The sequence below is a fragment of the Carettochelys insculpta genome, chromosome 9 (genome assembly GCF_033958435.1).
Source record: "Carettochelys insculpta isolate YL-2023 chromosome 9, ASM3395843v1, whole genome shotgun sequence".
Lineage (NCBI taxonomy): Eukaryota > Metazoa > Chordata > Testudines > Carettochelyidae > Carettochelys > Carettochelys insculpta.
Window position 1 is genome coordinate 50,701,922 of NC_134145.1, and position 15,086 is coordinate 50,717,007.

The 15,086-nt window shown below is 43.6% G+C and overlaps 1 protein-coding gene across 2 annotated transcripts in view; it reads left to right on the forward strand.

The window, feature by feature from the left end:
- Positions 1-8,453, forward strand: part of UCHL5 (ubiquitin C-terminal hydrolase L5) — a 38,458-nt gene extending 30,005 nt beyond the window's left edge. For both annotated transcript variants that reach the window (XM_075002719.1, XM_075002718.1), the window contains 2 exons: positions 4,179-4,277; positions 7,765-8,453. In XM_075002719.1, coding sequence (XP_074858820.1) covers positions 4,179-4,277; positions 7,765-7,809 — 144 coding nt within the window. In that variant the 3' untranslated portion in view covers positions 7,810-8,453. The remainder of the gene's footprint in view (positions 1-4,178; positions 4,278-7,764) is intronic.
- Positions 8,454-15,086: the final 6,633 nt, after the last annotated feature.

Here is a 15,086-nt window from a genome sequence, read left to right on the forward strand (position 1 = left end):
TCTCTTCAGCGCCCAGAGTCTTCACCAAGACCTTAGCGGTGGTGTCAGCATACCTACACAGACAGGGTGTTTTAATTTTCCCGTACCTGGACGATTGCCTGATAAAGGGAACTTCCCAGGCAGAGGTATTACGGATGATACACATCACCACAAACACATTTACCTCATTGGGCCTCATCATCAACTTCTCAAAGTCAAAGACCGACCCCACGCAAAATGTGGAGTTTATAGGGGCTCGGATAGACTCAGTCACGTCACGCGTGTATTTACCCGAGGCTCGTTTTTGCGCCATCGAGTCACTCGTACAACTACTAAGGTACAGCCCCACTGTTCCAGTTCTTACGTGCTTACAACTATTGGGGCATATGGCAAGCACCACGTTTGTGGTGCAAAATGCCAGGCTGCACATGCGAGGATTGCAGCATTGGTTGGCAACCGTATACAAACCCTCAATCTACACCGTTCACAAGAGGGTGTCACTTACAACAAAGACACGAAGGTCGCTAACATGGTGGGAGAACCCCAAGAATCTTCTAACAGGGGTGCCCTTCCGCCAACCACAAATTACTGTGTTCATTACAACAGATGCCTCCCATACAGGATGGGGGGCACACATGGACAACAAAACCATTCAAGGGTTATGGTCCCCCGCGGAGAAGACACTGCACATAAACATATTAGAACTCAGAGCAGTGTTCACTGCGTGCAGGCATTTTCAGAATTATCTGCGCGGAAAAATAGTCGGCGTGAATACCGACAACACCACCACGTTTTATATAAACCGGCAGGAGGGAGCCAGGTCTCGTACGCTTTGTGCGGAGGCGGTCCGACTGTGGAACTGGTGCGTTGCCAACAATATAACCATAAAGGCTTCATACCTACCGGGTGTCCACAACGTCAAGGCGGACCAGCTCAGCAGACACTTTGCGCCCACTCACGAGTGGCAGATCCGTTCAGACCTGCTTCACCAAGTGTTCCGCAGGTGGGGTTTTCCCCAAATCGATTTGTTCGCCACCCGGGACAACAAGAAATTTCCCCAATACTTTTCCAGAGCGGGCATGGGACGGGGTCTTTGGGGGACGCCTTCATGATCCCATGGAAAGGTCCTCTACTTTATGCGTTCCCTCCCACAACACTTATACACAAGGTCTTGGAGAAAGCCAGAAGGGAGAGAGCATGCATGATACTCATAGTCCCAACCTGGGACCGGCAACAGTGGTTCCCATTGCTCCTACGCATGACTCGGCATCGGCCATTTCCCCTGCCAACAGTACAGGACAGTCTCACTCAGGCTCGGGGGTCAATACTGCACCCGCACCCCAAGAGACTTCGGCTACAAGCATGGTTAATCCATGGCTAAGCGCCTTAGAGACTACATGCTCAGAGGGAGTACAACAAGTCCTTGAATGTAGTCGGAGGACTTCTACCAGAAAGACTTATCAGCACAAATGGTTGCGTTTTTCCAATTGGTGCTCCTCCAGGCAGCTAACACCCCAGGACGCCACCATACCTACGATTCTGGACTATCTGCTACAACTCAAACAAAAGGGACTTTCTCTATTCTCTATAAAGATGCATCTGGTGGCTATATCAGCATTTCAGCATGAAGAGGATGGATCAACCACGTTTGCCCATCCTGTTGTCTCGCGTTTCCTAAAGGGGTTGGTAAATCTGTACCCCCCTCGGAAACCAATACCGCCATCATGGAGTTTAGACCTAGTTTTACACACCCTCTTGGGACCGCCCTTTGAACCATTGGCTACCGTCCCCCTTCGACTACTCACCATTAAAATGACTTTCCTCCTGGCAATCACGTCAACTCGCAGAGTGAGCGAGCTCGCGGCCATAATGTCCACACTACCCTGCATGATATTCTCAAAAGAAGCAGTGGTCTTACGTTTGCACCCAGCCTTCGTTCCGAAGGTCTCTTTGGATTTTCATATTAACAAACCAATAGTGTTGCCCGCGTTCTATCCTAAGCCTCACAACTCAAATGAAGAGGAACGGTTGCACTTACTTGACGTAAGAAGGGCACTGGCCTTCTACATCGATAGAACTAAACCCTTCCGGAAAATGGACAGACTCCTGGTGTCCATTGCACCCAGGTCAAAAGGAGAAGCGCTATCTTCACAGAGGATTTCAAATCACATTGTGTCTTGCATAGGACTGTGTTACGAGCTTCGCAAGACGCCTCTGCCAGTTCCGCCAAGGGCCCACTGTACTAGGGCGATGGTGGCGTCAACGGCCTTCTTCAAAGGAATCGCGCTGAGAGATATCTGCAGAGTGGCGATGTGGTCTTCCTATGACACCTTCGCCAAGCACTACGCCATGCACACGATGCTTGATGAGGATACACGCCTGTCGACAGCAGTCCTTTCACGGGCAAGCTGCGCATAAATCGGGTACCCACCTCCTTTTTCGGGGGGGGTTACTGCTGGGTAGTCACCTACTGTGGAGCACCCACGGGGACCACTCGAAGAAGAAAGAGAAGTTACTCACCTGTGTAGTAACGATGGTTCTTCGAGATGTGTCCCCATGGGTGCTCCACTACCCACCCGTTCCTCCCCACTTTGGAGCTCTGTCTGTGTGTTTTTCAGGGGCGTCCGGAGCGGTTGATCAGGAACTGGCGGGGACCGGATCATGCACGTGACCGTAAGTGCGTGAAGAGCCGACACGCATCGGCGCATGCGCGACCCGACGGAGACTGCTGAAGAATTTCCGAGCTGTGGCGCCGGGGCGAGCCCAACACCTACTGTGGAGCACCCACGGGGACACGTCTCAAAGAACCATCATTACTACACAGGTGAGTAACTTCTCTTTCTAAGGCTGGGTCTACACGAGCCACTTTCTTTCGAAAGGGGCATGTTAATGAGTGGGTTCGAAAGATGCTAATGAGGCACTGCAACGAATATGCAGCACCTCATTAGCATAATGGCAGCCGCAGCAATTCGAAAGTGCAGCTTTTTGAATCGGGCGCCACCTGTGGAGACGGGACCTTCCAAAAGGACCCCCCCCCCCAGTTTTCGAATTTCTAACACCAGATCGGAAGAAGGGCTTTCGAAAACTGGGGGGGCTCTTCAGGCTTGCACCAATGTTTCTTACTGCATGCAAAAGTGTGGAGTGCCAAGGTCAATGGCTGAGCCCAGAGAGATCAGTTTTGCCGCATTTCAACATAGGAGGCAAAATTGAACTCCGGAATATTGACTGCAGTGCAGTTGATTTGTCCAGTAAGTATAGATTGACCCTTAGCCTCTGAGGATAGTACAAGAAGAAGTGGGCTTAACCTGCAGCAAGGGAGGTTCAGGTTGGACATTAGGAAAAACTTCTTACTGTCAAGGTGGGATTAACTTCCTAGAGAGGTTGTGGAATCTCCATCACTGGAGATATTTAGGAGTAGGTTATACAGACACCTATCAGGAATGGTATGATGGTACTTGGTCCTGCCTTGAGGTTGGGGGACTGGACAAGATGACATCTCGAGATCCCTTGCATTTCTAAGTGTTCTATGATTCTGTGACACCTATAACGCCTTTAAATTCTGTTTCATTTCTGCATATTTAAACACTTATTGCAAAGGGCTATGAGGTTTATGAGGATTTATCTCTGTAATTACTTTTCATATTACAGTTTACGGTAAAGGAACCAGTACCAGAGTCACCATCATGCTGGAGAATACACAAATACCTAACAAAACTACAGTTCCTGCTCTAAAGAGCTTATAGTTAAAGTGTAAAGTGGGAGATGATGACCACAATGAAACAGTACTTGACAACATACTAGCTGTGTAGTCATTGTCAGGTTGGGTGTATTTTTTCATAGCGGGCATGACAGCTAAGTCCTAGAGGTTTTTAAGTCCCAGCTTGACAAAGTCCTGGCTAGGATGATTTTAGGTAGGGTTGATCCTTCTTAGGGCAGGGGGCTGGACTCAGTGACCTCCCACGGTCTCTTCCAGCCCTAGGGTTGTATGATTCTGTAAGTATTAAGCACAGTATATATTTGTGTTTTACAAACTTAGGGTGATGCACTGACTCTTGAAGTGCTGTGAACCTCAACACCTGAACTTGGTAATTTTCTCAAAAAGAGAATGTAATCTTAAGAGAAGTACTATAATGGGAGTGGGAAGATCCCTTTTGTCTGACAGATGGCAATTCTGTTAATCCCTGCAATTTAATTTTCAGATTGAAAATATTAGAAGAAAACATAACTACCTGCCTTTCATCATGGAATTACTAAAAACTTTAGCAGAACACCAGCAATTAATACCATTGGTAGAAAAGGTAAGCATTTCGTGTATGACTTCAAAGATCTTCATGTATTTTGCATATTTTCTGTGTGAACAGAAACAGAAGCTGCATTTTTAAATCTAGAACTGTAAGTGGAAGGGGTTTATTTCTGTTTTGTGCAGCTGAATGGCAAGTATATATGGGCAAAAGTTTGGCAAAAGCTCCACGGAGTGTCTTCCGAAAACTCTAAAGTCCTCTAATGCTGGAAAAGCAGGGGGCATTTCAGTAACAGCTATATTAGTGACACGGAGGGCAAAAAGAATCATGAAGACTGCTGGCTGAAGTTGCATGAGGGAGTCTTACTGAGGCCTAATCTACATTAGAAAGTTGTTCAGCTGTAGTTCTGTAGTATGTCTGGTGATGGCTCTGAATAAAAGGAGAGAGCTTTCACATCGTGTCTGGTGAAGATGCTCTTTGCTGGTGGGAGAGAACTCTCCCATTGGCATAAGAAAACCATCTCCTTGATGGCAGTAGCTGCATCAGCGGGAGAAGCTTTGCTGCTGCACTGATGCTTAGATCGGTGTAACTTGTCATTCTGGGGGCATCTTATTCACACTGCAGAGCAACATAAGATACATTTTGGTATAGGGAACTCTTAAAACTTGTTACTTCCCCAAGAGGAGTAGCGAAAGCTACAATTTATCCCCACATGAGGCCTGCATAGTCCTTTCCTTAGATTCCAAGACCCAGCCTGTACTAATATCTGTGAACGCTAGATGGCAACCTGTGTGTGGCAACATAGATACCTAGGGCCATCATGTTAAACATTTGCTGCTTTTGTTTGAGCTTTTCTCACTTTGTCATCTTTTTGCTGTTTCATTTTTATGCTTCTTCCAGTTATAGCCTTAATTTAAGCTATAAATCAAGGCTGTGACGTTTCAGTTGTCTCCCTTCTAAGATCATTAAACTGCTAGGTTATTCAGACAGGTGACTTAATTGGGATTTTTGTCACTTTATTGGATTGCCTGCATGTCTCTTGCAGTAAATATAACCTGCATCCCTGATGTTAGGCTCTTAAGCTAATTAATAGCTATTTGTTCAGCTTGACAAGCTTCTCTGTTTCACTGCGCATTTGAGTTTGGCGAGCCCAGTTTCCAAGAGCCCACATCTGTTTGGGCAGGGCATTGCTTTAACAGTACGTACTAGGACAGCTATTTTGAGGTGAAGGCATTTTGGTCTCTGCCACTTCTGTGTTTTTTGTCTAATGTTTTTACCATGTGTATTATGAACAAAGAGCAATAAGTAGTTGGCCTCACATCTTAAAAGAGGTGCAAATATGAAGAAACTTTCTTACAGTTAATTTCTCTGGGTCACATTTAAACTAAGTCAGCTTTGATTTTTCTTGTTTGAATTAAACTACAGTAGGGTCTCAACATCTGTGAGGGTTCCGTGTTGTAAACCCTTGTGAATGTTGAATTTGGCGAATATGGCAGCCCCTAGCTGCTGGCCCCAGGGAAGCAGTGGCTGCTGGCATTCCTGCCTGGGGCCCGAGGAAGCAGCAGTTGCTGATGCTGCCCACCCTGGAGGAAGCAGAGGCTGCCGGCGCTTCATGCCCTGGAGCCCCAGGGGAAGTGGCAGCTGCCAGCACTCAGTGCCGTGGAGCCCCGGAGAAAGTGGCCGTTTGCAAATAATTGAATTCAAGATTTGCGAATATTGAGTCCACAGTCTATATTTTGCAGTCTTGTGTTAACAACTAATATTGCATGTGGGTTTTTTTGTATCAGGTTACATATTACAAGTTTGTCTCTAACTACTGAGCTTCAGGGGAGACTTGGTGGCTTAGAGGATTCATAACAGGACACATACAATGTTACTTCAGAGTCTTTAGTTAGACTTTAGTTATTGAGTAATTCAATATCATTTTAGTCTTTAAATCTGTTTATACCAGGAAGAGGTTAAGTAATGTGACATCAAGTTAAGTGATATCAGGTGCTTGTAGGATTTAATGTAAAAACTGCCTTAAACCTGAATGCGGTAAGTGAGAATTTCTTGATTGTTTGTTTGCATATTAGTGTGATCTGTTTATAAAGAAAATTAGCTTTATTTTTTGGATTGCATATATACACATCAGAATTCTGTTCCTGATCTTAATTCAGTGAGCAGCAACCACAGCAAATAATGTGAGATATAGAGCAAGATAAAATAGAAATTCCTCATTTTCTAGCAATAACGGGATTGATTGATTGATTTTGTACCCTAAGGGGAACAACTGCTTGTCTGATCTTCTCACATAACTATTTAACACAACATTTTCTAATTAAATATCACTAAAAACAAACTTGCTTATTAGCATTTTCCTGTGAGGTGTTATGAAAATGATGTACAGGGCTGCAAGATCTTGCAAAACAATTATTTCCATTTGTATAGAACATAAGCTTGTAATACATTGTGGAAAACTGAGCAAGACATTCTATTTGAAAATAATCTTGTTCTTAGTTTCCATATTTTTCATCATGTCTACATCTACACTACGACGATCTGTTGACAGAAGTTACTGTCAGAAGATACCTTCCGTCAAAATTTCTGTTGACAGATCGTGTCCAAACACGAAAGCAGTTCACTCTGTCGATCCACTCTGTTGACAGATAGGGGCCGAACTGTCAGGCCGCTCTCTCGACAGAATGGCCACCCGGAAGCACAGCAGACAGGGCTGCCCAGTGACCCAGAAGCCCCATCTGTCTACAGAGGGCCTCCTGGAACATCCACACGCCTTTTTTGTTGACAGATTCTGTCAAGAGAAGCGTTCTGTCTCATGGGAGACGGGCAGAAGGCTGTTGACAAAAGCGACAAGTTCTGTCGCCATACTGTTGACAGAATGCATTTTTAGTGTGGATGCTCCATGAGTTTTTAAAAAAAAAAAACAACAAAACAAGGTATGTCGACAACACTCTACTATAGACATACCTCATCTGTTCTTCTTGATGATGAGACAAAACACCTAAAAAGATCTTTTTTTTTTTTTTTTTTGCTTCAGCACTCATCAACTGATGACTCCTCATCTGAACTCATTTTCTATGTGATTTACATAATTCCCAAGGCACCAATTGTGATATTCACATAAAGGATTATGATTTTGTCAAGTGGAGAATAAATTATGTGAGCTAATGATCTCCAGAGCAATACGTCTTATTGTTGGATATCTCTTCCTTAGTTATGTGAAAAAGATAGACACTTCAGATTTAAATATTTTTAAGTAAAATGTTGTTTCTTCAGAATTTTCCACAAGTAGTCGAGGTTTTTTTAACTTACTTTGCATTATATAAGCATATGCCCAGAGATGATATTCTAGTTCTAGCATTTGCATGTCTTGGCACTTGGCAAGCTTCCACATTGTGTTTCACGTGGCTTTTGTTAGGGCATGTTTGATATTTTTCTGTATGTTCCAGGACGTAACAGATAGTCACGTATATTTTCAGCTACAGACAAAAGTAGGCAGTACTCCTATCCTAGTATAACGTGCTCTCTATTTTTTACCTTCTAGGCAAAAGAAAAACAGAATGCCAAGAAAGCTCAGGAGGCCAAATGAAGATAATTTTGGAGAAAAATATGTACAATGATGTGCTTCAGACCTTGTTTTTTCATGAAACGAGCCTGCAAAATTTTTTCATAAACTTTAAATTTGTCCAGTGCACATTTGACAATTGTAACAAAATTTGTCTGATATCATATGTACGGGTCTATAAACCTCCTTCCCTTGCATCATGTGCATGTAGTACCTATTAAGTAACGTTTAGAGTCTTGATCAAATTCCACTGTTTAACAATTTTATCTGATCAGTTCCTTACAGCTTATTGGGACGTAGAAGTGCCATTGTTATAGATCTAAAAGTGCACAAATAATGTATCCATATATATTAATCTCTTCCTAAGGAAAATATTTACACTTTATCCCATGTTAAGGAACTTGGATTTCTGATGATGCACAGAATGTCAGAATTTTATAACAACAATTGGGCTTTCTCTGTTCATCACCATTAACAGATGTTACAGTCTCTGACTCTTTATCAGCTTCCTCTGTGTCTTTGTTTTTATGAACTTGGACTAATTTTTTACAGAGTTGGAAATTGTTAATTTAGCTGTAAACCATTTGCAAAGACCAATGTGTAATCTTAAAAGATCTGCATTGCTTTAGTAGAAAAAATAATAAATATTCCCATTTTTTATTTTGGCAGACTGGCTTCGGGTGATATTTTGTAAGCCCTATCATTTGGTATTGTGAGTGTTTTGGATAGGGTTGTACTTGTCCCAAGACATAGTTAAGTGGAGGAGACTTGTAGATGACCTGTGCTCCACTCGGAGTACAAGGGTTAAGAAACTTGTAGATGGTCAAGAAGCCAAAATTTCACCAAACTTGCAACAAGGAAGTTCAGAATTTGATTTTTGGAGATAATATTCCTGGAGATGTATTATTCCACAGTTCTTATTTTTAACCTACACTTCGGTATGTTTGTGGAGTTTTTCTTGACCAGTGGGGGAGACAGATTTGTGGGGAGGGAGTGACTTGGCATATAAGCAAGCTAAATGCATGGAAAACTTAAAATGTGCCATTTTAAAAACAAAGTTTTAGTGATAACTACAGTCCAAACCATGAGAAGACTAGCATTGGAGTTGCTGAAATGATACTTCTGCTTTACATCTCCGACTAAGAGAGGAAGGTGTTATGTTTTGTAATATATGGTGTAACAATTAAGTGGTTAAAGTGCTTTCGTCTCTGGAACAGATTTACAAATCATCTATACAGGATTGTTCCTCCTAATCTATTCTGAATTTATTTTGCTCAGTCTGATTTTAAATAAATCAAACAGTGATTCTGCCACTAACCTAGGGAGAATTCTTCCACCCTCCTCCCCTCTCTTCAGTCTAACTTGTGTGCATTTCATAATATTGTCTTTTCTTTAATAATATATTGTGCTTATTCTGAAACCTTCCTCATTTTTGGAGGAAAGCTGTGTGTTCAGAGCACACTGATTACAATGAATAATATATTGTACTGTCTTTTTAAAAAGGCAGAATAGGATGAGAGAATTAAATACCATTTGAAGTTTATGTTCAGTCCACCTTTGGTCCCTTCATAGATGTCCTAATTAATAAATACAATAAAATCAATTTGGGAAAAGACATATATGACTTAGAAATTGAAGGCAACATGTTTAAAACTGGTAGAAGAAAATAGTTTTATGCAGCATGCCTCAGGCATACGTTCTTGTTCCTCTGATTTCATATGTGTTGCAGTGACAAGTCTGCCCTTGATTTGGAGAGCTTGGTAAAGAAATCCAGGAAATCCAGGCCTAAACTGCTAATGCAGTGCTAGTGGTCTCTGTCTCTCAACTCCCTGTACACGTAATTTCAACAATGCACAGAAGTCCATGGGTTCCATGATTTTTTTTTTTTTTTAAACATTTTGGTTGTTCCTTTATTTTCTCATCTCTTTCTTGGATCAAAGCCATCTTTATTACAACATTATCACTGTGTACTCCCTGCAGATGGTGATATAGTATTTGTTACCTTAAGCCATAATGGTGAGGGAGGGGTGAGAAATCTGTACGTGAATTTTACTAATTGCTTCTCTCCATCAGATGAAAGAGAGATTCTGGTGCTGCCTACTTCCTTCATGGGTGATACTGAAAATGTAAGCCTTGCCATTCCACTTGACAATGAATGCTCTGAAGCATAATAGCGTCGGGGTTCTCCTGGCAATAAGGAAATCAAACAAAGTGGGGGAGGATGAGAACTGATGTCTCAAACGGGACATGGGAGCCAATTTAACGAATGTTCAATATTCGAATGATCAAGTAAGCAGCCACTGAGAACAACTGGATATAAATTGTTCCCGTGGCTTCACTGACTGACTTAAGTCCATTGCTTGCGATGGGAAGAAAATTCTGTTCATGATAAATGATGCGATCAAGCTATGTTTGGAAAGATATTTCTCCAGGGGAAAAAGTCTTAACTTGCATCTCTCTTTTTTTAATGGCAGCTTAGGACTCATACAGTACCTGACCATTCATACAAAGCTTCATGATATTTCACTTTGACTGCTGTATTTTTGGCACGGTACACAAGATTCTAGCTGGGTAAACAGTAGATTTGTGTAGTGAACTGAAGGCTATTTCCTTGAGAACTGTCAAGTAGTTTTACCCCTCAGAATGTACTGAAGTTTATTTCTGAACACGGACTGCTCACAGATAGCTTTCCCAACATCTTCATTGCTCTTAGAATTCGCCTGACTCTTCCAGTTACTGCTGCTAGTGCGGAGCATAGCTTCTCAAAATTAGAGTGGATAAAGACGCATCTTGGGTCTTCCATGCTGAAAGAGACTTGTTGAAGTGGCCACCATCTCGGTAGAGTACAAAATAGCTTCAAAATTTAGTCTCAAACAACCTTATTGCCCAATTTGTGAAAGCAAAAGCACAAAAAAGCAAAGTACTAAATGTTTTTGCAAATCAACAACCTAGTGGGCTACAACTCAAAAACAGACTTCATTCAGTTTCAAGGAAAAAGATTTTCATAGATTCCTGAAACCCAATACCTTTGCAAGGAAGACGATTGCAACGTGAAATACAATGGTTTACAGGGGTGACCAGAAACACTGTACAACTCAAAAGAGTTAAATTTTAACGTATCACCCACTGGGTGGTTTACTGTTTACAATATAACTGTGTTAAGATTATGAACAGTAGAAAAATGTGTATTTTTATGTTTACATTGTTCATTTTCAGTGCCAAGTAAATACAGGTAAAATTTCATTTTAGACTTCTCATGTTTCCCCATTATGAATGTGTGTTTGATGGGGAGGTGCTGAAAACCCTTGGGCCAGCTCTGTGGTAGTGCCATCTTGTGATTGCAAAAATTATAGCATTCCAATTTGTCAAAGTTAATTGTTTGTCATGTCTAGTTTTATGCAACAGAAAAAAAAATAAAGATAATTTCTAATTGTAAGGGAAACATGACAGTAACGTTTTATGGAGAGTGGGCAAAACCCTCCCATGCTTTTTGTCATCTCGACATTAAAAAGTTTTATGTTCTGGGACTGACCTTGAAAAGGGCTGAGCAACTTTAGCTCCCTTGGCAGTCCATATTCATGTATGAGTCCAGAACCTTCTGTTCTAGAAGAATTTAAAAAAAATACATTCAGATGCATTGCTTCAGACTATAGTACTTTGTACAGGAGTAGTCCCTTGGCAGTCAGTGAGACTGTAAATAGCTAGCTGTCAACAGCACCAAGAACCAGTTACTAATGGAATACAGTGCATACGTCTGTGTTAATTATTGGACCTTAAGCTAACAGCTATGACTATTGCTAAAATTGGCCTGTTTCCATGCAGCATTAACAATGTCAATGTGAAAAAGAATCCCAGAAGTGGTGTCAAATTTACAGTCTGAGTTGACATACGTTGGGAAGAGTTCAAAGGTAATAAAAGTATGCTTTGTGCACTGGGTGCAACATTTTACAGAATAATGGGGCCAGAAGAAATTGGAATAATTCATGTTACTTAACAAAAACCGTTTTATTAACGGTGGATAAAAAACAAGGAACACAATGCTTATAGAGGTGGAACAAAAAAGGTTATATTAAAAACATTCTCTTTCTCTTCCAACATGATCTTGGGTGGCAAGTTGATGTCTTTGTGCCTCTGTTCCCTATTAGTAACATAAAGGTGATTTTTACCTCCTCTGTTTAGGTTGTAAGATCTTTGGGATAAGGTACGTCTCTTACGTCTTTGTACAGTGCTTAGCACAATCAGAACCCTATCTTGGCAGTAACTTCTGACAATGTCACAAAATTGTCAGGTATTAATAAGATAATCTGTAAAGCAAACAGTGAAGTCCTTATATTAGTGTCCACTGTTATATACACCTACAGAAGCTTTTAAATGGCAGTTGCTAGTGGGTAGTGTGATCATTCACCCACTTCAGTGGGGGAGCAATGTAAGGAGCTCTGAATATGCTGTGTGGAATTTATTTTATCTTCTGATTTCAAGAATTAGTTTATTTACAAAAGGAGCAATAACAGAGAAAAGCACGCATGCAGGCTTATGGCTGGCTTGTAGCTTCTGACACGGACGTGGCATTCTCTCTTATGCACAATATCCACAAAAAGCAATTCAACCATGGAGCCTCTTCTGGATAATGCCACTTCCCTTTACTAATAACAACCAGTGGAATTTATCCGATCGGAGGTGTTTTGCATGCTCCTGACGAAAATATACTTATCTTGCAATGATAAGAAAGGGTTTCCCTCAATTTGTACAGTTTTCAGGGCAATTACATTAGTTGAAGCCCAGGTTAAGGTTTTGTTTTTTTACACACAGTACTAACTGCTTGCGTATCATCCCAAACAATAACAGACTTCCACCTTCTGAAACTTTTATCAGCACCAGATATTTACAGTACAATAAATGAAAAATGAAGTCAGACAAAACAAATATTTTTCTTCATTTCTGCTAATGTTTAAAAAAAGAGTACATGTGAAACACCTGCAAACCATTAACTGAATACAAATAATTACCTTTGCTTTAAACTATAGGAAGCGTTTTTTATTTGAGAGGAATAATTACATTTTGTGTATGTAACACAAATGTAGCTTGTTCTTCATCGAGTGTCCCCGTGGGTGCTCCACAATAGGTGTCGGGCTCACCCGGCGCCGCAGATTGGAATTCTTCCAGCAGTTTCTCCTGGATCGTGCATGCGCCAGCGCGCGCCGCTCCCCTGCGCGCCCCTGGCCACATGCACGATCCGGTCCCCGCCAGTTCCTTCTCAGCTGCCATCGGCTGCAGACAGAATCTGCTCAGGCTACGGCCAGAGTCAGATTAGATAGTGTTTCTATGTGTAAATTGTTGTTTTTTTCCAGTTAAAAAAAAAAAGAGGACAAAGAGAATATCAAATATATAAAAAAAAAAAAAAAAAAAAAGAGAGAGAGGAGTGGAGAAGAGTGGACGTGAAGGCCAGTAGGCCGCCCGCTGCCCTGCAGGCCGGTGTCCGTGATTCGGGTAAACAGGCACGGATTAAGTGCTAAGTACCCTATTAACAGTAAAAGACTCACCGCGATGGCCTCTTCAGGTTTTAAAAAGTGTTAGTCCTGCCGTGAAGCTATGCTGGCCTCCGATGGGCACGGTGAATGTATCTGATGCCTGGGGGAATCGCACGTTACCCAGAAGTGTTCCCACTGTGCTAAGCTCACAGCCAGGGCCAGGAAAGACAGAGAAATGCGTCTTAAAATGCTCTTGTTTGACAGGGCCCTCCAGCCAGACTTGCCGGAGAGGCCTCAACCAGAAGGGCCCTCTGGGTTCCACAAGAGGAAGGCAGCTTCTTTGACCCCCTCGGTGCAGAAACGGAGGAAGCTCTCCCCAGCTTGATCCTTGCCGGCGGTTTCAGCGAGCGGGACGGGTGGAGCACACAGCCCCCAGCTGCATACTCAGGCAAGCGGCAGTGCACGTGGCAGAGGCTGAGCCTCTGGTTACAAAACAGCCGGCAAGCACGGCGCTTAGAGCGTCGGCCAGGCTAGCCCGGGAACCGGGGGCACCGCCGCAGGCGGCACCGACCCCCGCGGTACCAACGGTGCAGGGCCAACAGGCACAGAGCTTGCAGGCACCGGAGGACGTTACCCGCACGGCACCACAGCTGAGCGGGCCAAGCGCAGCGCCGACAGCGGGGCCGAGATCTCCAGCGCGGGAGGGGGCGGTGCCAGCCCCGCAGGGGAGGGGAAAGGCAAGAACAAAAACCCGGTACTGCAGCCCTTCTCCGGACAGGGCTGCGCTGCTACTGACAACAAGCCCTCCCCCTGTGCTACACACACCACCCAGGCCTGGGTCTCCACTGGCCTATCCAGAACCTCGTTCTCCGTTCCTCCAACCAATGTCACCATGGCTTGGGCCACCTTCACCCTTTCTGGGATTGGATCCCCTGGAGTACTACCACAAACCTGTTTCACCGCTATCTGTGTCATCGCGGAGGTCTCGCTCTCCCAGACATCGGGGGTACACACCCCGAGAGTGGTCCAGGTCTCTATCCCCGGACCCATGCCCATTCTTCCACAGTAGTTCTTATCATGCTGGACACAGACACCCCAGGCCTATGCCCAGGGGCAAGTTCCCCCCCGGCCGTCCAATACCCCCGTGGACACTCTCGATCGGGGATGGAAACACAGTTATCTCAAGGGGAGTTAATTTTAGAACCCCGAGACTTTCCTTCACAATCCTCCAGCGAGCAGGTGTATCATCGGCCGCAGGAACCTGAGAGTTCGAGGGAGGTTTATCCTAGTGGTTTCTCCTCATCCTCCCCAGATGAGGCCATGGCCCCCAGGGATGTCACTCCCCCGGATAACCTCAAACAGTTCCAGGAGCTGTTTAAAAGGGTGGCTTTCACACAAGGCATTCAAACAGCAGAAGTGCAGGAGAAACATCCCAAACTCCTGAAAAATTTGAGATCCCTGGCTTCATCCAAAGTTGCTATCCCACTGGACGAAGCCATTATGGAGTCAGCCGCCACCATATGGCAGACTCCGGCCTCCGCTCCGCCTATGCACAAGAGAGCGGATAAGAAGTACTTTGTCCCGGCAAAGGGCATGGAGTTCCTCTTCAGTCACCCACAACGAAATTCTTTGGTGGTTGAGTCGTCTCAGCAGAGGTCAAAGACTTCTCAGTACAAATCGGGGGGGATCAGACAAAGATGCCAAGAAGCTAGAGCTGTTTGGCAGGAAGGTATATTCCTCTTCTACCCTGCTACTGAGAGTGGCAAATTATGCGGCACACCTAGAGAACCATAATTTTGATAATTACTCCAGGCTTACTTCTCTCATGGATTC